The sequence below is a fragment of the Periophthalmus magnuspinnatus genome, chromosome 7 (assembly GCF_009829125.3).
Source record: "Periophthalmus magnuspinnatus isolate fPerMag1 chromosome 7, fPerMag1.2.pri, whole genome shotgun sequence".
NCBI lineage: Eukaryota > Metazoa > Chordata > Actinopteri > Gobiiformes > Gobiidae > Periophthalmus > Periophthalmus magnuspinnatus.
The window spans coordinates 32,011,948-32,035,713 of NC_047132.1; the positions used below are offsets into that span (position 1 = coordinate 32,011,948).

General features: G+C 42.7%; 1 protein-coding gene across 2 annotated transcripts in view; it reads right to left on the reverse strand.

The window, feature by feature from the left end:
• The window catches only part of LOC117373074 (cadherin-4-like), a 535,276-nt gene that overhangs the window by 66,762 nt on the left and 444,748 nt on the right, over window positions 1-23,766 (reverse strand). For both annotated transcript variants that reach the window (XM_055223000.1, XM_055223001.1), the window contains 2 exons: window positions 20,404-20,548; window positions 11,911-12,083 (listed from right to left, as the gene is read on the reverse strand). In XM_055223000.1, coding sequence (XP_055078975.1) covers window positions 11,911-12,083; window positions 20,404-20,548 — 318 coding nt within the window. The remainder of the gene's footprint in view (window positions 1-11,910; window positions 12,084-20,403; window positions 20,549-23,766) is intronic.

A 23,766-nucleotide genomic window follows, 5' to 3' on the forward strand; every position in this document is an offset into this window, starting at 1 on the left:
CATTTTTAAATTGACAAGAGGCTGAAATACGGCGCTCTTCCTGAGGTTCTAACTGTACGTGAGAAGAAACGAAAATGAAGTCAGATGTTTGCACTCAACTAGGATTATTACGTCACTACTACAAATATTAGTACTACAAATATAACAGCTACTCACAGCGCTGGGACTGTATAAAGGAGTGGACTGAGTGACTGCGAGTATCATAGCAACCAAAGAGCCAATCCGAAGTGAGGCTATTGATGGTAACGCCCCTTCCCACCCGCACCAATGGTTTAACACAGAGCGAGAGCAACGCTGTCACTTCCTGTTTGGTTTAGTCCCGATTTAGTCCTGGTTTAATCCTCTTTTAGTCCTGGTTTAGTCCTAGTTTAGTCCTGGTTTAGTCCTGGTTTAGTCCTAGTTTAGTCCTGGTTTAGTCCTGGTTTAGTCCTGGTTTAGTCCTGGTTTATTCTTGGTTTAGTCCTGGTTTAGTCCTAGTTTAGTCCTGGTTTAGTCCTGGTTTAGTCCTAGTTTAGTCCTGGTTTATTCTTGGTTTAGTCCTAGTTTAGTCCTGGTTTAGTCCTGGTTTAGTCCTGGTTTATTCTTGGTTTAGTCCTAGTTTAGTCCTGGTTTAGTCCTGGTTTAGTCCTGGTTTATTCTTGGTTTAGTCCTGGTTTAGTCCTGGTTTAGTCCTGGTTTATTCTTGGTTTAGTCCTAGTTTAGTCCTGGTTTAGTCCTGGTTTAGTCCTGGTTTATTCTTGGTTTAGTCCTGGTTTAGTCCTGGTTTATTCTTGGTTTAGTCCTAGTTTAGTCCTGGTTTAGTCCTGGTTTAGTCTTGGTTTAGTCCTAGTTTAGTCCTAGTTTAGTCCTGGTTTATTCTTGGTTTAGTCGTGGTTTAGTCGTGGTTTAGTCCTGGTTTAGTCCTGGTTTAGTCTTGGTTTAGTGTCCTAGTTTAGTCCTGTTTTAGTCTTGTTTTAGTCCTGGTTTAGTCCTAGTTTAGTCCTGGTTTAGTCCTAGTTTAGTCTTGGTTTAATCCTGGTTTAGTCCTGGTTTATTCTTGGTTTAGTCCTAGTTTAGTCCTGGTTTAGTCCTGGTTTAGTCCTGGTTTAGTCCTAGTTTAGTCTTGGTTTAATCCTGGTTTAGTCCTGGTTTATTCTTGGTTTAGTCCTAGTTTAGTCCTGGTTTAGTCCTGGTTTAGTCCTGGTTTAGTCCTGGTTTAGTCTTGATTTAGTCCTGATTTAGTCCTGGTTTAGTCCTGGTTTAGTCCAAAATCATCGCGCGATTCAAACCTTCAACTTTCAGCTCCGTGAACAAACCGTCCCTGCTGTTTGCGCCGCTGTTTTATCAGTACGCAAACTTTTCTTTTTTACACTTTTTGAATCAATCGCGTTACAAGTTTCACTTTCTCACCCTGCGCCGCTCCGGCCTCAGAAGACGCTTTTATGGACTGGAGCTTATCAATGTACGAGCGCGCAGACTCGGTAAAGCCTCTCCTTAGACTACATGTAAAATAGATTTCCACTACCCTCGATTACGGCGCTCCCTCTGTCGGCTTGAAATATGGTTTATTTGTGTTTTCTTTGCATTAAGACTTTCCATCTTCCCCTCCCACTTTACCCACAATCCCCCTCTCCTTGTTTCCCCCTCCCTGGGCGCAGTTAATGGGCCCGCTGACGGATGTAGCTCGGGAGTGTACCGTGTCTGTATAATGCATCTTGTCACCGCTATTCCCCCAATTACAGCCCCAGTGTCTCCCTCACCTGTTAATTACCCAGTAAATATCCCAATTAGGTCCAGACCACATCACGGGGCTCCTTCTCATCCCGATTCTAGACGTGACGTGAACTCCAACCCGAGACATAGACCTCATTAACACCCAAGTCCACCGAGCTCCCGTCTTCAATGCCGTGTTTAGATGCAAGCTATGCAATCCCGTCAGGCCCGGTACGCACAAGTGTTATTCTAATTAGACGAGGGAGTCGTTATGGAGGCATCTCAACCTCTCAGCTTCACAACAACACCTCGGAGAACGGAGCAGGACCCTCTGGAGAGCAGCAGGAGGAGGAGAGGAGGGGGGGGAGTCGAGATGTTCTTCAAAGACTGGAGGTTTTGAACGACTTTCAGACTGTAAAAGGCTGAAGCGGGGAAAAGTTTACACGTACAGAGGTCCCTCGTTCTAAAAATAACCCGCAATATGTGAAATCTGCGAAGTGTCAGCGTCATTTTTTACGTTATTGTCTATGTTTTTTGTCTGTAAAACCCCTCACCACACACTTTATACACTTTTCTCACACAGGCGTTAACGTTTTCTCACATTTCTCTCTCGTTTAAACACAAAGTTCAAACCTTCGTAGGCGTCTTTGTCGGTGCAGAACGTTTCATCGACATTGTGGGTTTTGTCGGGGAGAAAACAAATCGCAGACGTACAGCACTTCAGAGTCACACTGAGATCCAACGTTTATGTAAATTTGTCTGAACACATTCTGTACTGGACAGGAGACACGGCACGGAGGAGACTGATGGACAATGGTCTACAGTCCAACAGCCAATCAGGACGCACGACAGTTGACAGATTTCACATTTTTCTTTCACTGTGGCTTCACACCTGGACGACTGAGGGATCACACAGACACGGAGTAAATGAATAAAGCTCCGTCAAACCCGTTGGACGTCTACATTAATCCAAAGCGTTATAATGATTCGTGTTATGACTCCAGCTCTCATGACCAAGGGAATTGGTCCACAAAGTAATTCAGTGTTTTACAGAATAAGAAAGACATTAAATCAAAGCATAAATAATCACAAATAACATCATAAAATGGACATTAAAGGAGAAAAGTGCAGAATAAACCCCTCTCAGTCACATGCACAGGCAAAAAGAACAGTTTGAGTCTGGATTTAAACTTTGTCAAAGTCGAGGCCTGAGTCACATCTTCAGGAAGAATTTTCCAGGTTTTAAAAACTGAAACACTGATTCAACATGTTTAGTCCTGGTTTAGTCCCAGTTTAGACCCAGTTTAGCCCTGGTTTAGTCCCAGTTTAGTCCTGGTTTAGTCCTGGTTTAGTCCTGGTTTAGTCCCAGTTTAGTCCTGGTTTAGTCCTGGTTTAGTCCTGGTTTAGTCCTGGTTTAGTCCCAGTTTAGACCCAGTTTAGCCCTGGTTTAGTCCCAGTTTAGTCCTGGTTTAGTCCCAGTTTAGACCCGGTTTAGTCCTGGTTTCGTCCCGAGCAGCAGTGTTCTGGATGTTCTGGATGTTCTGGATGTTCTGGATGTTCTGGATGTTCTGTTCTGTGGCTCGTTTGTAGAGTCCAGTGATCAGGACGTTACAGTCGTCTAATCTACTGGACACAAACGCAGGATAAGTCTGAGTCTGGTTTTGACAGTTTACCTTTGATTTTTGATGTTTTTAGACGGTAAAAAGCTGCAGATGTTATTGATTTGATGTGTCTGTTAAAGTTCAAGTCTGAGTCCATTATTACCTCTAGATTTCTGTCCTGATTTGAAGGTTTTAGAGACAGAGACTGGAGGTGACTGACACTTTCTCTCTGTTTCTGTGGGACAAAGACGATGACTTCAGTCCATGTCCCACACATCCTAAAGGTGAACATGTCCAACGTCCTGGCGAGAGTCTCACTGTCCTCAGACCAACCCCCTTTAACCTCAGGTCCCGTAAACAACAAACCAGACCAACAGGTTCGTAACAGTCCCTGATCTTTATTCAGTTACTTACGTTTACGTTTATTCCATCTAGCGGCGAAACACGATCGTAAATAAAGTTCCGTTCAACCCTAATTAGCTGCGAACTCCTAATCCGCGCTTTGCTACAGCCACGTTTTGAAGATCTCCAAAAGAAATGATGGAAAATGGAAAAACAATGAACAACTTTTGACATCTGTATCAGTATTTACTTAATATAAGAAGAAAGAGATCGTTATATGTATCAGGCTACGTTAGCGTGTTAGCATAAAACCCCAGAGCTACAGTTAGTCCTCGGTGCACGGATGTTTTTAAAAACTGTGTACGCATTAAGGGGCCTCAATCAAAATCTTGTTTAGAACCCGCAAAATGCCTAAAACCGGCCCTGGAGGAGGAGTACTTGTATTCTAAAGTACAAAAATACATGTTAATATCTATTTTATTGTACTTCTCTTTGTTCTCACGGCTCGTTAAAACACAAAAAAAAGCTCCGTTTTCTCCACGTGCTCATGCTAAATCCTTGAAGCCGCTGCAAGGGTCGTAAAATTTGATCTAAACTCCAGTCAATCGCACCGTTCTGTGTAAAAATTCACTATTTTCTCGTGCAACAATTTAGCGACGAGGCTCAGAAAACAGCCACAGACCAGCAGACTTCACTCACCGCATGATTAGTTCTCATATTGATATAAAAAAAAAAGTTTTCGGGGGAATGAACTGAGCTGTGAGATGAAAAGTTTAAACAGCTTCTGACTGGAGAGTACTGCGAAATGTTGCTGTATTGATTACGCAAATGGAGTAAAAGTAGAAATAGACTGAACTGAACCCGAGGAACTGCAGTTCTTTATAGTAGAAATAAAAGAAGTACTCGTATTGTGTCAACAAGCTCTTGAAAGTCCAGCGGCCCCAGTAGAGACCCGGCTACAGAGGCAGAGTGGGAGTTGAAAGAGGAGGAAGAATGCATTTCAAAAGTACAGAACAGAAGAGAGTGCAGAGGAGACAGCCCGGGATGCAGCAAAGCCTCATGGGAAAAGAGCCGGACGACCAGAAATAGCCGCGCGCACCTCCTCACACCTCCAAAGCCCCACAGGCCAGGAGCACAGAGCGCACGCAAAGTTTGGAGTTTCAAAGAGCCCAAGTGCTGACTAACAGTGGACCAGAAGACGCGCGCTTCTCTTTGTAGTGTGCACCTGTAAAGCAGAGCGGACCGTACAGCGGCTTTGATTCGGCGCTACGGAGCGCGCTCAGATGTGCAAAGAGAATAGAACTGTACGAGTCCACCTTTAGCATCCTTTTTACAAACTTTTCAATGGAGGTGCTACTTTCCGTGTGAGAAAGTGGAGTTCTGTACGTGTTTTTCTTTGCTCGTTTGTTCGTTGGGGCTGTTTAGTTTGTTTAGTGTAAAAAAGAGAAGTTTGGGAAGGTACGAAGTTTGAGCGTGAGAAGGAAACGGCGAGTTACGTCTGGAAGGGAAAACAAAAAGGTAAAGTCTGGATCATGGTTCTCAAGGATCTTTAAGTAGTTTTTTTTTTGTGTTACTTTATTTGTGCTACTTTATTACACTATTGTCCAGTGGTTAGACAGTTTCCCAAAGAATTTTCAGGGAAGCCAGAACCAGCGCCAGGGCCAGAGGCAGGGCCGGGAGCCAGAACCAGGAGCCAGAACCAGGGCTGGAGCCAGGGTCAGAGCCAGAGCCAGAGTCAGAGCCAAAACCAGAGCTGGACCCAGAACCAGGGCCAGAGCCAGAGCCAGGGCCAGGGCCAGGAGCCACGGTGGGAGCCAGAGCATAAACATACTAAGCATTTGTTTAGGGCCACAACCTCAGAGAGAACTGCCAAATTTAGTTAATAATTTCATTTAATCTGAAGTAATTTGAAGCAAACTTGAAATAAAGGGGAAAAAACCTTTAGGATTGTGTCAGTGTCATTAAATAAAAACATAGCTCCTAAAATAAAGTTTAGGGGTGGAGCAACTGTAGTTTGAAAAAAAGAGCAGAATAAAGGTGTTGTTTTTTTGTTGTTGTTGTTTTTTTGCTAGTGCCAGTGCTACAGTTGGCCCTTGGTGCATAGATTTTTTTTTAAACAGTACCATTAGGGGGCCCCAACCAAAATCTCGTTTAGGAGCCGCCAAACGCCTCAACCCGGCCCTGGAGGAAGCCCACAGTTTCTTAAACAAAAATCTCAAACTTTACCGCTCGAGTTTTAATAAAGCGATGGGCTGTTGACGCTATAAATTAAACTACGGTGATTACAGTTTCATAATCATTCATATTAATCATAAAAATGTTTTGTTTTCTTATTAAACGGTAGAATGTCGGGTAATGGAAGGAAAGAAAAAAAGGTCGTGAACTACGGCTATAGACCGAACTTCTACGACTGTTAATGCGGAAAATATAAAGAAAAAACAAAAAAAAAATCAAAGGAGAATTGAACGCTGTAATTTTATTTAAAACATTTCATCCCTCAAAAGTGTAGTTGATATTTTTTGGTTTGACAAATTGAAGCGTTTTCATCCAACAGCAGTTTACAAAAGCCCGTTCACTCCATAAATATTAAGTTTAATGACATTTTTTTGTATTTCTGTTTGTGTTTTTTTGGTGTTTTTTAAAGTGACAGTAGTTGCAGTAGTCAATGGTTTGGTACTACTACTACTACTACAACTACAACTACTACTACTACTACTGCTGCTAATAATAATACTAACACTTCATTTTATCTATACGCACCTTTTAAAACACCCAAGGAAACTTCTAGAATCTGAAAAATATTAAAAGTAGCAGCCATAGACTATATCTAAATGGACATAGCTAACCTGCTAGCTGTGCGCGCTTCTGGCTCCAATTCACTTTACATTGAAAAACTGTGTCCTCTCTCTGTACCTGCTGCTGTCAGACTCGTCATTTCGGTCTTAAATGTTTGTATTAACCCTTTAAGGACTGAGCACATTATAGATCAGTGCAGCTCGCCTAGACTTTTATTCTTTTTCAGCGATAAAAATCATGTTAAAGTCCTGCATTTTTTCACACAACTTCCTCTATTTTACACGTCCATCTGTGTTTTTTCTTTGACACCTTGAATAACCGCACTCTAATTGGTCGTCTTCGAGAACATAAGCGCATTACCGTAACGACAGTAAAATATTTAAAGAGCCCCGTGTCTCCGCTTTGAGACGCCGTTTGAATTTACACGAAGCACAATCGGTTGCGGAGTTACGGCGACGGAAAGTCCGGCGACGATAGCATCCGACGCTACAGGGCTAACCCGCTCGACATGATCCTGGTGTTTTTTATTTCACTATTGTGTCTGTAAATAAAGATATGAACATTAATAACAGACAAATCGGGCGACTTCTTTCCCCCGAGGTCACTCCCGCTAGCGTTAGCAACAGGTTTGATTGACAGCGTTGCTAAGGGCTCGCTCTCTGCTAAACCGGCGGTGAAAGGACAGAAAGAGGCGTTACCTTCAACAGCCTCGCTCTGGATTGGCTCTTTGGTTGCTATGATACTCGCGTTGATGCTACTCGGCTCCAGATTAGCCGCTATAACTGTTAGCCTCGACGAGCTGAACGCCGTGGATGACGTCAGACTCACTTCTTTATACAGTCTACGCTCATTCAGTATCAAATTTAAGGCGATTATCCTTTAATTAAAACAATAAAATAAAAATAATAACCACATAAAACAATATTGTGATGTCTGCGTGTGGAAATAAATGCACTGTTTTAAAACGCAAAATAAATTCTTAGTGACATTTGTCAGAACAGGTAAGGCTCAAATTTGAATAAGCAGCTTTAGAGTGAAAGGCGTGATGTAGACAGGCCTAATCCTTATTTTGAAGTTATATAAGACCTTCTGTGCCCTTGAGCCTGACACTCTGGACCTGCAGTGGGAGGCTTCAGAATAACCGTGTCAGTGTCACCAGACCGAGGCAGAGCGGCCCGTGGAAGTGCGCCGATAAATATAGAGCGGGTGAGGATGAGGAGGACGGGAAGCAGGATGGAGTTTTAGAAGAGAAAATGTGACAGAGGCGACGGAAACGAGTTCAGTTTAAAAGAAAACTTCAGTCAGATTTTGAACTTGTAAAATACCCCAGATATAAGAAACAACAGATACTGAAATATGAAGTGTGTATGATAATGTGTACTTTTTACTTTTTTACAGTTTTTATGATACAGATAAAAACTAAACGGAACAGCCAAAATATGTCTCTTTTTTTGTGTGATCATTTTTTTTATTTGTATGATTAAAAAATAATAATAATAAAAAAACAAAAAAAATCAAGATTCTCCTCTTCCCCTTTAAAAAAAAAATTATAAAAAATACAAATAAATAAATAAATAAATACTACTACTACTACTACTAATAATAATAAAAAACAATAATAATAACAATAATAATAATAATAATAATAATAATAATAATACATAAATACATAAATAAAATAAAAACCCAAATACGTCTTGATATTCATTGTTTTATTAATCATTTTATCTTATGCCAGGGCTGTCCAAACTATGGCCCAGGGGCAAAATGCAGCCCTCAGAGCAATTTGTGTTGGTCCCTCAGTCCTTCTGCTGAATTGGCCCCGTGATCAGAAACACAACTTTTTACTGCAAATTCAAGTAATTCCACCACAAAAAATTAAAACAAAACCTTAATGACTTTATAGTGGCACAAACCTAAAATAAATGTTCCAGGCCTAATTAAAGGTAAAGTCAAAGTTGAAGTGATCACCTGTGACCTTCTGCTTCTAATATGTTTAGATACATGATTTGAAATTTAATCAGTACAAATTTCATTTATATATTTATTTATTTATCATCTATTATTTCTACAGTTGGTTTAACACTCAAAAATGGAAATAAACTCAAGAAAAATATACTTAATTACCTAATTACTGGATTTATTTAGTGCTTTTTCAAGACACTCGTCGCGTTTTACAGCATCATCCATTCACTCCACACTCAGAGATGGAAAGATGCTACTGTAGCCGCAGCTGCCCTGGGACAGACTGATGGAAGTGAGGCTGCCAATCTGCGCCAACGCCCCTCATTCATGCCAGGCAGTGTGGGTGAAGTGTCTTGCCTAAGGACACAACGCTAGCGCCCCACTGTGGTCTCTGATATTCCCAGCGATCTCTCAACCAAGAACTAACCAGGCCCGGAGCAATATCGGAGCAAAAAGCACTTGGAATTTGTACGGAAAGTTCAATAAAACAGTTAATTATCTTTTTTCAGCAAAGCTATCTCCACTTTCTCAAATAAGTTTATCCGCGGCAGATGCTTTTGGAGCGTTTGACATTGCATTGTCATCTAAAAACTACTTCCCCCCCTTTGTATTTCCTTCTAGTCTGTTCCGGTACCTCGTCTCTCATCACTGTCACTCACTCCGCGCTGTCACTTCTCCATCTCCACATCCCCGCAAACCTCTCCCTTTGTTCTAACATCTGCATCCTCCCATCCACCTGTTCTCCTCTCTTTCTCCGTTGTCTCTCGTATCGTTACTTATGTTTTACCATCTCGAGCGCGCCTGTGTACGTGTCCCCTGGGTGTCGCGGGCGTCGTACCTCGCGTCCTACTCGATCTTTACCTCGAAACTCCTCGCAGACACGAAATAAAACGTCTCAAATGTCTACAGGAGATGCTCCGTGTGGCATGATGTGTCGTTAATAGTTCTGTCAGCGTTTTGACAGTTTGGGAGGGGGATCTGTCCTCTGCGTTTCTTTTTCGCCGGCTTGTCATCGGCACGTCGCCCGCGTGGCGATATAAACACATTTGGAGCTTGTCACAACTTTTGAGAACGGCATAAACAAGGTGACCGCAGAGAGACGGCGATTTACTGTAAGGGGAAAGGAAAAAAAAAAAATGTACAGGTGTCGCCGATGACAAATGCTCGCCAAACATTCGTAAGAAGCTGCATCTCCGAGTGTCATCTGGGTAAAAAATGTGTTGGCTAACGGCGCGCCATAAACAGAGATAAGAGCGGACGGTGGCGCGGCCTGCTGTCCTTTAAACAAACTGCACAGCTAAATCTTCAAAAGCATTACATCAACACCGGCCGTATATTTCACGTTTTTGCCGTAGACGGTGTAAAGAAGTGGACTGAGCGAGCGTGACGTCACCCAAATGAAGCTAATCGAGGCTAGCAGTTATAGCGGCGAATTTGGAGCCGAGTTCTATATTAGGAATTCCGGTGGCGAGTGTCATAGCAACCGAAGAGCCAATCCGGAGCGAGGTTGTTGAAAGTAACGCCCCTTCCCCCCTGCACCTTAGCAACGCTGTCAATAAAACCTGTTGCTAACGCTAGTGGGAGAGACCTCAGGGAAAGACAGCGCCTGATTTGTCTGTTATTACCGTACATTTCAGACTGCGCACCTGAATATAAGCTGCGCCGGGTAAGTTTTAAAAGGAAATTCATTTTGTACATATATAAGCCACATATTTACCCAGAAAAACGGTACACAGAGTTTTTTTGTTTTGTTTTAAGACACGCTTTTTTCAAACTGTGCCTGAAAATCAGCACCAACACGGCATCAACATGGGATGAACACACCTGCAGGTTTAGAAAATAAAACAGCACCAACCCGGGTCATCTGCTTTTATTTCTTCTGAAAGTTCTTCCCGCTGCCGCCTCCAAAGTCGCACCATCATTTCTTTGATTCCAAACTTACGTGGAGGGGATATATTTCCTTCTTTTATTGTCAAACTTACGCGCAGCAGCTTTATTTCCTTCTTTTATGCTCAAACTGACGCGCAGTGGCTCTATTTCCTTCTTTTATTGTCAAACTGACGCGCAGTGGCTCTATTTCCTTCTTTTATAGTCAAACTTACGCGCAGTGGCTCTATTTCCTTCTTTTACGGTCAAACTTACGCGCAGTGGCTCTATTTCCTTCTTTGACGCCAGATCCACTGCCTTTATCTTAAAACCTGCATCATTTACATTTCTTCGTGCGTTTTCCATGACGAGACTGCGGCACGATGCACAAAATGACAGTTCAAAATCAAAACATTCCTCATGTCTGTCTCACTTTTGCATTTACTGCTAGAGAGCGCCCCCCGGTGGACGTTAGCCAGTACAAATCTATAAATTAGCCGCACCGTTTTATAGGCCGGGATCACGTCGAGCGGGTTAATACGAACATTTAAGACCAAAATGACGAGTCTGAAGTAGCAGTTACAGAGAAAGAGACGCCACAGTTTTCTAATGTAAAGTGAATTCGAACCGGAAGCGCGCACACGATCACTTCCTGTTCGAACGGCGGCGGCGGCTAGCGGGTTAACTATGTGCACTTATATAAACAGTCTGTGTGTTTTTTGCGCTTTCATCGTCGCGGGGTTTAGTGTACTTTATGCAAATGTTATTGGGCTGCTAATTGAGCTGTGAGTAGAATAATTTTCAGGGTGAAAGATCTGCTCTATAGACATTAAAATGAAATTATGGAAATTTAATTAAAATGATGAGTAAGGGTTCTCTCATTTTGGCTGATTAGAGGAAGCATTGGTTTATCAAGTGCAAACATCTATATTATGGTAATGGAGTGAGAGAAATAGACTCAACAAGGTGCGAAGACAAGTAAAGTGTTTGTTTTAACGTTGTTGTAGCGGTGAATATATTAAATCTTTAGGAGGACGCGCCGTTTCGACTGTCTATGGGGGATTTTATCTTAATACCGAGATGCGCTGTATCATTAGCGTCTTTTTTTTTTACAAGTTACCTGATGTATTTGCTGAAATTAAAAGCTCACGTAGGACTGGGAACGGATGTGTGCGGAGAACAGAAGCGCCGGAACGTGGAATTTTGCAACGGTGCGTATTCGACGTTATGGCAAAAACGGTAAACGGACATTTTTTTATATAGTTTTTCCACATTCCAGTCACTCAAAGCACTTTACTTTACTCACACATTCATACAACAGTAGGAGGAGGAGGCCGGGGTTAAGTGTCTTGCTCAAGGACGCGACGACGGTGTGGGAGCTGGAATCGCACCGGCAACCTGTGGCTCAGCGGATCGCATCGCTCAACCGATGATGTTTACGTCGAGAGTGGGATTTGAACTGGCAACCTTCAGATCAGCGGGTTAATACTTGAGCGACTGAGCTACTGGCGCCCTCTGTCTGTGAAAAGTAAAACTGGTTTAACTCCATCTTCTTCCTTTGCTTCACAACATCAACACAAACAAAATGTCCGCCAGCGTCTTGTTTTGTTGTTTTGTGGGTGTGTTATAATTATTAGGCCACACCCACCTCTCGGTCCAGGCCGGGCGCCACGGTGACGATGTCCCCCGTCTCGCTGTTGATGGTGAACATGTTCGGGATGGGACTGTGCGGCGTTTGGGACAGGATCCGGTATCGCACCATCCCATTGGCCGTGGTGTTGTCATCAGCGTCGAACGCCGACAAGTGCATCACGTAAGTCCCTGAGGAGAGAGAGAGAATGAGGGAGGGAGAGGGGGAGGGAGGGAGAGAGAGAGAGAGAGGAGGGGAGGGAGAGAGAGAGAGAAGGAGGGAGGGAGAGAGAGGGGAGGGGAGGGAGGGAGAGAGAGAGGAGGGGAGGGGAGGGAGGGAGAGAGGGGGAGGGAAAGAGAGAGAGAAGGAGGGAGGGAGAGAGAGAGGAGGGGAGGGAGGGAGAGAGGGGGAGGGAAAGAGAGAGAGAAGGAGGGAGGGAGGGAGAGAGAGAAGGAGGGAGGGAGAGAGAGAGGAGGGGAAGAAAAAGAGAGAGGGAGAGAGAGAGGAGGGGAGGGAGGGAGAGAGAGAGGAGGGGAGGGAGGGAGAGAGGAGGGGAAGAAAAAGAGAGAGGGAGAGAGAGAGAAGGAGGGAGGGAGAGAGAGGAGGGGAGGGAGAGAGGAGGGGAAGAAAAAGAGAGAGGAAGAGAGAGAGAGAAGGAGGGAGGGAGGGAAAGAGGAGGAGAGAAAGAGAGGGAGAGAGAGAGGGAGAGGAGGAGGACAGGGAGGGAGAAGGGAAAGAGAGAGAGGGGAAGAGGGAGGGATGGGGAGGGAAAGAGAGAGAGAGAGGGAGAGAAGGAGGGAGGGAGAGAGGAGGAGAGAGAGGGAGGGGAGGGAAAGAGGGAGAGCGGGAGGGAGAGAGAGAGGGAGATAGAGAGCGAGACGGAGGGAGGGAGAGAGCATGAGACGGAGGGAGGAGGAGGAAAAGGGGGAGGAAGGAAGAGAGACGGAGAGAGTGAGAGAGGGAGGGAGAGGGAAAGAGAGAGCAAGACGGAGGGTGGGAGGAATAGAGAGAGGGAAAGAGAGAGAGAGGGTCATGGAAGGAGAGGGAGAGTGAGATGGAGGGGGAGGAGAAGAGAGAGGGAGAGGGGACATAAATCAGTTCAGTTCCAGTGATCGTTAATCATCATCACCCACATCAACAGTGTGACTCACTCACTTCAGAACTACTTCAAAATGTGAACAATTTGAATAAACCAAAAGGTGCATTTCAGAATCTGTAAAAGTTTTTTATATCATGACTCAGTGTCCACATCGTTACAAACACCGCTGCATCCGCTACGACCACAGACCGAGTCAAGAAGTGAAGTGTGACGTCACCACAGCGTTCAGCTCCAAATGAAGCTCATCGAGGCCGGAGCAGGTACAGCGGCGAATATCGTAGCAACTGAACAATCCGGAGCGAAGCTGTTGAAGGTAACGCACTTTCCCGCCCACGTCCTGCTAAACCACTGTCAATCAAACCTGTTGCTAACGCTAGCGGGTTGTAGAGCGGGTTAATACGAAACATTTAAGACCAAAACGACGAGTCTGACAGCAGCAGGTACAGAGAGAGAGAGGACACAGCTTTTCAATTTAAAGTGAATTGGAGCCAGAACCGATGGAGCAGGAAGTGCGCGCATGATCACTTCCTGTTTGGAACGCGGCGGCTAGCAGGTTAGCTACGTCTGTGGCTGCTACTATTGGTGTTTTTCAGACTTTAGCAGTGTCCTTGGGTGTTTTGAAAGGTGATTATAGATAAAATGAGTTATTATTATTATTATTAGCGGCAGTAGCAGTCGTAGTCGTAGTAGTAGTAGTCGTAGTAGTAGTAGTCGTAGTAGTAGTAACAAACCGTTGACTACTGCAACTACTGTCACCGTTTGCTGCAGTTCACCGTCATCTCTGCTACGTTTCGGTCCCGTTTTCTGTTTTGTAACCATCACAAACACCCAACTCCGACACTGAAATAAACGTGTGAAAGCGACACCTTCATAAACCCCCAATTACGGCACAAAATAAACAAAACGCTGCAAAAATAAAACGATTATAAACATCAGAATCACTCCTCCCTCACTGCTGCGACTGTATATTCACACGAACGGACGGGGACGCTCACAGGTCGGATCTACGGAGACACTACAGCCTCGTTCCTCATTCGCCGTCTGCTTCCCTGCGCTCATAAAACTCCCGCTCGATGATTGGCCGTCACCCTCCCCAGACGCTTCGCTCTACCTCCGCTCCAGCCGCCTCTAATTGCCGCAGATTGTGATATCATGGCGGTGACGGGGCCTGTCCGACGATAATTGTTAGCGCGGCTCCCGTTTCAAACTTCATTACATTTCAAAGCAGCATTTGTCAGCGACCGGGCCACAGGGAGCGGCGTAAAGGACCTCTCCGAGCGAACGGGCGCAGACCGAAGGCGGCGCGCGGGGAAGACGACGCTCTAAATTTGGGATGATTCCAAGTCGCTCTCACTGCTTTAAAGGACAAGTGGTAGAGTACGGAGTTTCAGCTGAAGAGGACGGTCGTATTTAAAGAAACACTCACGCTGAAGTAGTAATTAGTCATATAAATAAACGGTGTAAATGAAGTCTGTGTTGCGTCGAGATTTCTGTTTCTTTTAGTTGCGTTTCTGACTAATCGACACATTATGAGCTCGTCTATAAACAGTGAAGGAAGAAGGACTGTATTGCACCAGCCAAAAAATGCAGAATAATGAAGAAAAAAACATATATAAGTCGCATTTTTGGGGAAATTTTATGATGCCCAGATACTAATCAATACTAAAACTATCACTGAAGATACTCATTTCACCAAGAAACAATATTTAAAAAGTACAAAACGGAGATAATATTTCACGTTTCCTGAAAATGTTGCCTACTTTCATAAGATTCATAACATTAAAATTATAATTATTCATCTGCATAACATTTTAAACTGTCTGCAACTTTAATAATTATCGTGATGTACTGTATTTTCTGGACTATGCGTCGCTCTGGAGAATAAGTCGCACCACAAAAAATGCAGAATAATGAAGAAAAAAACATATATAAGTCACATTTTGGGGGAAATTTATTTTACAAAATCCGAGATCAAGAAGGCGAGTTATAATAATTATCACATTTTTTTGTTCTACGATGCCCAGATACTAATCAACACTAAAACTATCACTAAGATACTCATTTCACCAAGAAACAATGTTTAAAAAGTACAAAACGGAGATAATATTTCACGTTTCCAAAGAATGTTGCCTGTATTTGCAAACTCTTACGTACTATAATTAACGCTCTTAGAGAACTTTTTACTTTCATAAGATTAAAATTATAATTATTCATCTGTATAACATTTTAAACTGTCTGCAACTTTAATAATTATCGTGATATAAGGACGAAACGTCGCTCTGGAGAATAAGTCGCACCACAAAAAATGCAAAATAATGAAGAAAAAAACATGTATAAGTCGCATTTTTGGGGGAAATTTATTTTACAAAATCTGAGCCCAAGAACAAACATTTTATCTTTAAATCAAGTTCTAATAATAATAATAAAATGTGGACCAACAGGCTGAATATCAGTACATCACGCTAACGTAACACATTTATATTTATTCAGCTCCATGAAGCACAGACAGAACTGAACACTTGTCTGGTTTGTTAACGTAAGATATTAACAGTTAATCAGATAAATAAAGAAGAAAAAACAAGCAACAAGTTTACTCTGGGTCTCACTCCAAATCAATAAATCCACTGAATTCTTCCTGAGTTTCTTAATTTCTATTACTTCTGTTTAATTGAGCACCGTTAATTGTTGTAAACATGTATTATTTTTCCACGGTGAGCTGTAATAAATTTGATTAATTCGACCACATCGGGCCAGCTCCATGGAGAATGTTCCGTAGTAGGGATTTAACTTTCTATTTCCATGGAATCAAACAGGTGAAGTTCTACCGCTGTGTTTCTTTAAAAATTCTGGAATCTCAGATATAACTTAAGAGTTACAAAAGTACTTTTAGAGGTACAGTTGTCCATCACTATATCAAACAAATTTACATAAACGTTGGATCGCAGTGTGACTCTGAAGTGCTGTGCGTTTGCAATTTGTTTTCTCCCCGACAAAACCCACAATGTCGATGAAACGTTTGAACTTTGAGAGAGTTTAAACAAGAGAGAAATGTGAGAAAATGTTAATGAGCGACCACTGAACACACACATTTATTCTGCTGCTCATGTTTGTGTCGCCTTTTACTGTTAGCGAACTCGCCTTTCCACAGATATGACGTGTAACTTTGCCCGGTTGCACCATTTGCATGTCTCTATAAAGGCTACGGTAAAGTTACACTGTGGAACATTTGAATATCTCCATTGAAAAAAGCAGATAGTGCCAGAAAAGTTAAATAAAACAGTTTTATGACGCCTCATTTTTACTCAGAGATGTAAATATATAACTGTAGTAGTAGTAGAAGTAGTAGTAGTAGTAACTGTGTGTCTCTAATGTCTGACTGAGCGAATAAAAGGGAACATTTTTAGTTTGTTTAGTATAAAAAAGTCTCAAAGTTGGGCTCAGTACAGTGTTCATCACAGGCAAACAAGGAAACAAACAACCAACACCATTTCTCCTTCACAAATCCTGCAAATCGAGTCAAAACAAAACCAAGAACTGATTCACCAAAGCATCAAACTCACTGAAACAAGAGAGAAATGTGAGGAAACGTTAACGCCTGTGTGAGAAAAGTGTATAAAGTGTGTGGTGAGGGGTTTTACAGACAAAAACATAGAGAATAATGTAAAAAATAAAGCTAATACTTCTTGGATTTCACTTATTGCGGGTTATTTTTAGAACGTGAACCACTGCCGATATTTCTCAAACGTTATCCAGGTAAACGTGACGGCGCGACGGCTCACACCAGACGGCGTTACACATCACGGGGGTAATTTCATTAAGCTCCACGCTCTTAAGGACTTTAATGTGGGTCCTTTGTACGGGCGTCCTAAGCTGCGCCTGACAGGATTAAGCGCCCATAATGAAGCTTTAATTTGCAAACTAATTCAAGTCTGTAATTGGTCTTCCATTGAAACCGCTGGAGCTCTAAACTCTCAAAGTCCCTTTTTAATGATTATTGTTGGGATGAATGTCATGCATAACACACGGACTTGTCAAAAAAAAAACGCGTGAGGCCGGAGAGATGAGAGGGAGCGGAGAAACGGCGAGGAACTGAACGCAGGAGGCGCAGAAGGAGGCACCTGGGCGGCTTTAGCGATCTCCTCAGGCGTAATAAAGGCTCACGCTCGCAAACCAGCGCACGCCGGTCCTCCCCGTGTTATTGTTCCGCACTGAGGTTAGGCTGAAAATGACCCGGCGGCGCTACAGCGTGGTACATTTAATCCCCAATCTCCTCTGCTTTATGACCGCCGCGGCCGCCGGATGAATAAAAGCCACTAGAGGGGACATTTTCACCGTCTGCTGGCTAAATAAAAGCTACGGGAAATACTCACACATGCTCTGGGTTAGTTATAGTTTTAACAACCCGCATAAGACCTGACGGACCGCTGACCGAGCCGCGGGCGCAGAGCGAGGCCCGGGCGGTGATGTCTCCGTGTGTTTCTTTACGCAGACGGACATCGGTCTGGTCTCCACCTCCTTCGTCTCACGCCTTGAGATAGAAGCAAACACGGATGTATATAGATTCTGCGGAAGTCGACGTGTTTCAGGCCTTTATGAGATTTTTTTTTCTTTTGTCATGTCTTTTTTTCTTTTCCTCCCGCCTCACAGATCTGCTCCATCACCACGTTCCCTCTCGCTCCCTCTGCTCCTCAAACGCAAACCTTCTCTCCCTCCCTTGTAGGACCAGGCTCCAAACCTGAGGAGAACCTGGAGAGAACCTGGGGAGAACCTGGAGAGAACCTGGGAAGATCCTGGGAAGAACCTGAGGAGAACCTGGGGAGAATCTGGGGAGAACCTGAGGAGAACCTGGGGAGAACCTGGGGAGAACCTGGGGAGAACCTGGGGAGAACCTGGGGAGAACCTGGGGAGACAGAGCCTTCTCCATCGTTGCCTCCACCCTCTGGAACACTCCACCACAACAACTCCGAGTCTGCACCGACCTCACCACCTTCAGAAAACACCTGAAGACTCAACTGTTCAAGCTGCTTTTAATCTTTAATTATTATGAGTGTTGAACAGATAGAAAGAAAAAAGAAACAGAAAGATAGAAAAATAAAGACAGATAGAAAGAAAAAAGAGAGATAGAAAGAAAAAATAAAGACAGAGACTGAAAGAAAGAAAAAAGAAACAGACAGAAAGGAAGAAAAAAGATAGATACAGATAGAAAGGTAGAAAAATAAAGACAGAGATAGATAGATAGAAAGAAAGAAAAAAGACAGACACACAGACAAAAGGATAAAGAAAAAAAGAGAGATGGAAAGAAAGAAAAAACAAAGACAGAGACAGAAAAAAGAAAGAAAGAAAAAAGAGAGATAGATAGAAAGAAAAAAGAAAGACAGAGACTGAGAGAAAGAAAAAAGAGACACAGAGAGATAGAAAAAAGAAAAAATAAAGACAGAGACTGAAGGAAAGAAAAAAGAGACAGACAGAAAGATAGGAAGAAAAAAGATAGATACAGATAGAAAGATAGAAAAATAAAGACAGAGATAGAAAGAAAGAAAGAAAAAAGACAGACACAGATAAAAGGATAAAGAAAAAAAGACAGATGGAAAGAAAGAAAAAACAAAGACAGAGACAGAAAGAAAGAAAGAAAGAAAGAAAAAAGAGAGATAGATAGAAAGAAAAAAGAAAGACAGAGACTGAAAGAAAGAAAAAAGAAAGAGACAGACACAAAGATGGAAAGAAAAATGACAAAGACAGATAGAAAGAAAAAAAGAAAAAAGAAAGACAGAGAGACAGATAGAAAAAAAGAAAGAAAGAAAAAAAAAGTTTTTGTGTAGCCTGGCAGATCCAGACTGATCTTCGTCTCAGATTTTGTAAAATAAATTTCCCCCAAAAAATGCGACTTATTCTCCAGAGCGACGTTTAGTCCGGAAAATACGGTAAATCAGACACAGACACTTCTCACCACCTACGCCCCCTGCTGGTCAGCCTCTGATCCGAGCGAGTGCAAAGAAATAGGAACTTTCCAGTATCCTCCATCCAATCACTACGACTACACACCACAGCAGCAGAGTTATCAGCCTCTTCATTGACTCCTCTTCACCGCCAGTGTCTACGATATGACAAACCTCCTGCACCGACGTTTATCAGCTCTGGAAACAGTTTATCTCAAGCGGTAAATAGACTCTCTCCGGGGTAAAAAATAAAACATTCTGTAGACTTTGGGTGATGTTGTTTACTTGGACTTGGACAAATGTGGCTGATACGAAAGGAAATGAGTCGGACACAGAAGCTCGAACGTCTTAATATACAATAAAAAAACAAAGAGTAAAAGTAAACGATAATGCAAATATAATAAATGTAGAACGTGGTGAAAATAGCAAATGTCTTGAGTGAAATAGGTACTTAAAAACAGATGAAAGTAGAAAGCAATATAACGTAAGAGATGGAGAGCGGAGATTTAGTGCACAAGTAAAAATGGCAGCTTTGACATGACTTAAGGTTCTAAAGCAGCACTCATTTTAAGCTCCCTCGTTACGTTCTAAAAATAACCCGCAATAAGCGAAATCCGAGAAGTATCAGCTTTATTTTTTACATTATTCTCTATGTTTTTGTCTGTAAAACCCCTCACCACACACTTTATACACTTTTCTCACACAGGCGTTAACATTTTCTCACATTTCTCTCTCGTTTAAACTCTCAAAGTTCAAACCTTCGTAGGCGTCTTTGTCAGCGCGGAACGTTTCATCGACATTGTGGGTTTTGTCGGGGAGAAAACAAATCGCAAATGTACAGCACTTCAGAGTCACACTGAGATCCAACGTTTATGTAAATTTGTCTGAACACATTCTGTACTGGACAGGAGACACGGCACGGAGGAGACTGATGGACAATGGTCTACAGTCCAACAGCCAATCAGGACGCACGACACAATGGTCTACAGTCCAACAGCCAATCAGGACGCAGGACACAATGGTCTACAGTCCAACAGCCAATCAGGACGCACGACACAATGGTCTACAGTCCAACAGCCAATCAGGACGCAGGACACAATGGTCTACAGTCCAACAGCCAATCAGGACGCACAACACAATGCACGTTCATACACTGTAAAAACAAAAAAAAAACAAAAACATGCAAAATTCCCCCCTAAAAAAGTTGAACCACGATATAGTGAGGGACAACTGTTTCAATGGAGAATTCTGGAAAAGTTTTGCAGCAAAAATCTGATATAAAGTAGTTTAGATTTGTGTAAAACGTTCAGTGATCACGTGACCAACAAGTCAACACCGCAGCGAGTCTCTGGAGGCTTTGAACAGCTCTGTCGTCCATATAGAAGTTTAAAAAAAGAAAAGCCGAATGACAATGGCGGCGCCCACGGTAACTCCCGGGATAAAGTGAATATCTTGATCGTGCGAGTGAAGCGTTACCTGGTTTGGAGCCTTCGTCTACGGAGCCGTTATAGACCTGGTTCTTGAACTCCGGGCGGTTGTCGTTCATGTCGATGACGAAGATGTAAAGGTCGATGGGGTTTTCCACCTGGTTCCCGTTCATGTCCACGGCATGGGCTCGAAGCTAAAAGAAACAAAATATCGATTCAAACAAAGATGCACTGACAGACGAGGAATTATAAAGATGTACTTTCGTAAATCTGTGACACTCGTGGATCATTCTGTTATAATTTACACATTTTAAATCACAATATTCATCGAAAACGACTCAATAAAAGAAACAAATCCGCTGACTTCCGCGTTAGAAAACCGCGGCGTCCAACGGAAGCTGACGTCGCCGTAAACGTCATCAAAACAAAGCGCTAAATGCTGTCAGCGCCCCCTATGGACAGCTGCACGTCACAATAGAGCAGCAGATTTAAAAAAAAAAAAAAAAAAAGGGCCAAAATAACGACGCGACGCTCCCGAATCCTACGAGTATCACCGGTTAAGAGAATAAAACTGGAGCAGGAAGTGCAAACGCCACAGTGGAGGTGAAGAAAAGAGGGTCGATCGACAAAATGGCGTCTTGAAAATAAGCGATTAAAGATTAAACTCAAACATAAATCACTCCAAATACAACTTTTTCAAGAAGGAATCAACTAAAAACATGGTTAAAATCTCTAAAAAAAAAGTCCATTCTGCAGCATCGGTCGACTTTAATGCTTAGACACTTTCCTTGAGTTCGCGCAGAATATAATTTTCTTCCGGTTTAACAATGAAATCCATATTTACTTACACAGATAATACCAGATGTCGTCCTGATGTAATTAACCCTGCCCTCGAACTGACACAAAAACATCAGATTCTTCCCAATAACTTCTCCGTACGAGTTTGCGAGTTCATCCATAATTTTAAACATTATTACTGATGTATGGAGGGGATCATTATGTTTCTTTATGACTTTCTCTTGCGCAGTGTGATATACATAATTGCAGAAAGAAATGAGCCCAAACACCACAAGCTAAATGGTTCTTTTGCGCTTACTGTTATTTAACAACGTTGGAGGAGCGTTTCGCGCGCGCCCTGCTCTGACCTGTGTCTGAAGAGGAGACGCCATTTCAATTTCCGATGAAAACGATGTTATTATATTCAAGGACTTTTTCTTTTTAACCGTGGCTGAATAGACCATAGACTGTATATTTAAATGGACGTCGCTAACCTGCTAGCCACCGCACTGGAGGACCGTCACCCTTCTCTCCGTAACCTGCTGCTGTCAGACTCATCATTTTAATCTTAAATGTTCGTATTAACCCGCTCTACGTGATCCTGGTGTTTTTATTTCGCTTTTTTATCCGTAAATCAAGATATGAACGTTAATAACAGACACATCAGGCGCCTTCTTGCTCCCGCTAGCGTTAGCAACAGGTTTGATTGACAGCGTTGCTAAGCGCCTGCCCCCTGCCAGACCGGCGGTACGGGAAGCGAGGGGCGTTACCTTCAACAGCCTCGCTCCTGATTGGCTCTTTGGTTGCTATGATACTCGTGGTTGGAAATCCAAATATAGAACTCGGCTCCAAATTAGCCGCTATAACCGATCTAGCCTCGATGAGCGTCATTTGACTTTTTTAAACAGCGGAAAAGACCGAACTGGGCCATTTAAGGCTCCTATCGCCCCCTGTCTCATTCTCTCAGAACTGTGTCTCATGCTTGTGGACATCAGGAGCGTCAAACTTATTTTCACAGAGGCCACATCAACAAAATGGTGGCTCTCAAAGGGTCAGATGTAACTTTAAGACAGTATAAATTTATCTAAATGTAACCAAACGTAATGCAAAAAATATACAACTGCTTTTTAATCTTGTTAATTAACCGTTTCTATATTTATTACGTATTCAAGTTACAAATATCGCGTACGGATTTGCACAGATATGAAAAAAATGGCTGTGTAACTGTGTATCTCCTGATAAACTGATATTTTAAGACACTCGTACCTTTTAATTTACCTTTTCGCGGCCACATAAAACAACGAGGCGGGCCACATTTGATCCACGGGCCTTGAGTTTGACACGTGTGGCGTAGAAGAACTGAACATAGCACATTTTTATTTAGCGCTTTTCCACCTTCAAGGGACGACTCAACCACTCACACACACATTCATACACCGATGTACGCAGACGCTGTGGGAGTGAGGTGGGTTAAGTGTCTTGCCCAAGGACACAACGACAGCGTTCATCTGTGGGAGCCGGAATCGCACCGCCAACCTGCTTCCGTTCTACTAATGATGTTTACGTCGAGAGCGGGATTCGAACCACCAACCTTTGGATCAGTCGCTCGTATATAAGAGGAGATCAGCTGAAAAGATAATATTTTCTCTTCCCGTTGATGTTACACGAGGCGTACACTACAGCGGCTCGTCGTATCGTTAAGATTGCAAAGCACACACCTGGAGCTTGTAAAGTTATAATGGATTTAATTGGCACTTATTCAGAATCCATTGGAATATTTTATGGGAAAAGTTGTAGTATTTTTTTTCCCAAACTTCAGTTTTACTGGCTCGAGTTCATGAGTTGAAGCCCTCGTTTTGCACATTATTGCTGCTGTAATGGAGCAGATAATTAGATTTTCATAGATGTTACACAATTTGTAACTGCACAGGCTTTCATTAGGCTCATTATGGTCTTTTTGAAACACTGGGATTTTCGTGTTAATTCTTAGTACAAACCAAGGATAACATGACAAAAACATAATAATGCACTGACTTCCTATTGCAGAGTTTCAGGGTCAGAGTCAGGACCATAGGCTGTATTTAAAAATGGACGTAGCTAAACTGCTAGCGTCGTGTTTCAAATTGGAAGTGATGATGGCCGCACTTCCAGCTCCATCGACTTTGGTTCCAATTCACTTTACACTGAAAAATAATCACCCATCTCTATCAGACTTGTCATTTTGGTCTTAAATGTTCGTATTAACCCGCTCTACATGATCCTGGGGTTTTAATTTTGCTAATTGTCCAGAAATCCAGTCCAAAAAATTGTCGTAAAAATCCAGACTTTTACCTATGACGCAACAATCCGGGGAAAATGGAAATAGAGCATTCGTATTAACCCGCTCTACGTGATCCTGGGGTTTTTATTTCACTATTGTGTCTGTAAATCAACACATGAACATTAATAACAGACAAATCAGGCGCCTTCTTTTAGCGAGGTTGCTCCTGCTAGCGTTAGCAACAGGTTTGATTGACAGCGTTGCTAAGTGGACTAAGGGATGAGCAGCCAAACGTCTTCACTCCTACAACTTTTGGAATTTTTCTGAGATAGAGGCTTAAAAGAGTGGAGCCAGCGCGCAGATCTAACACGTGAT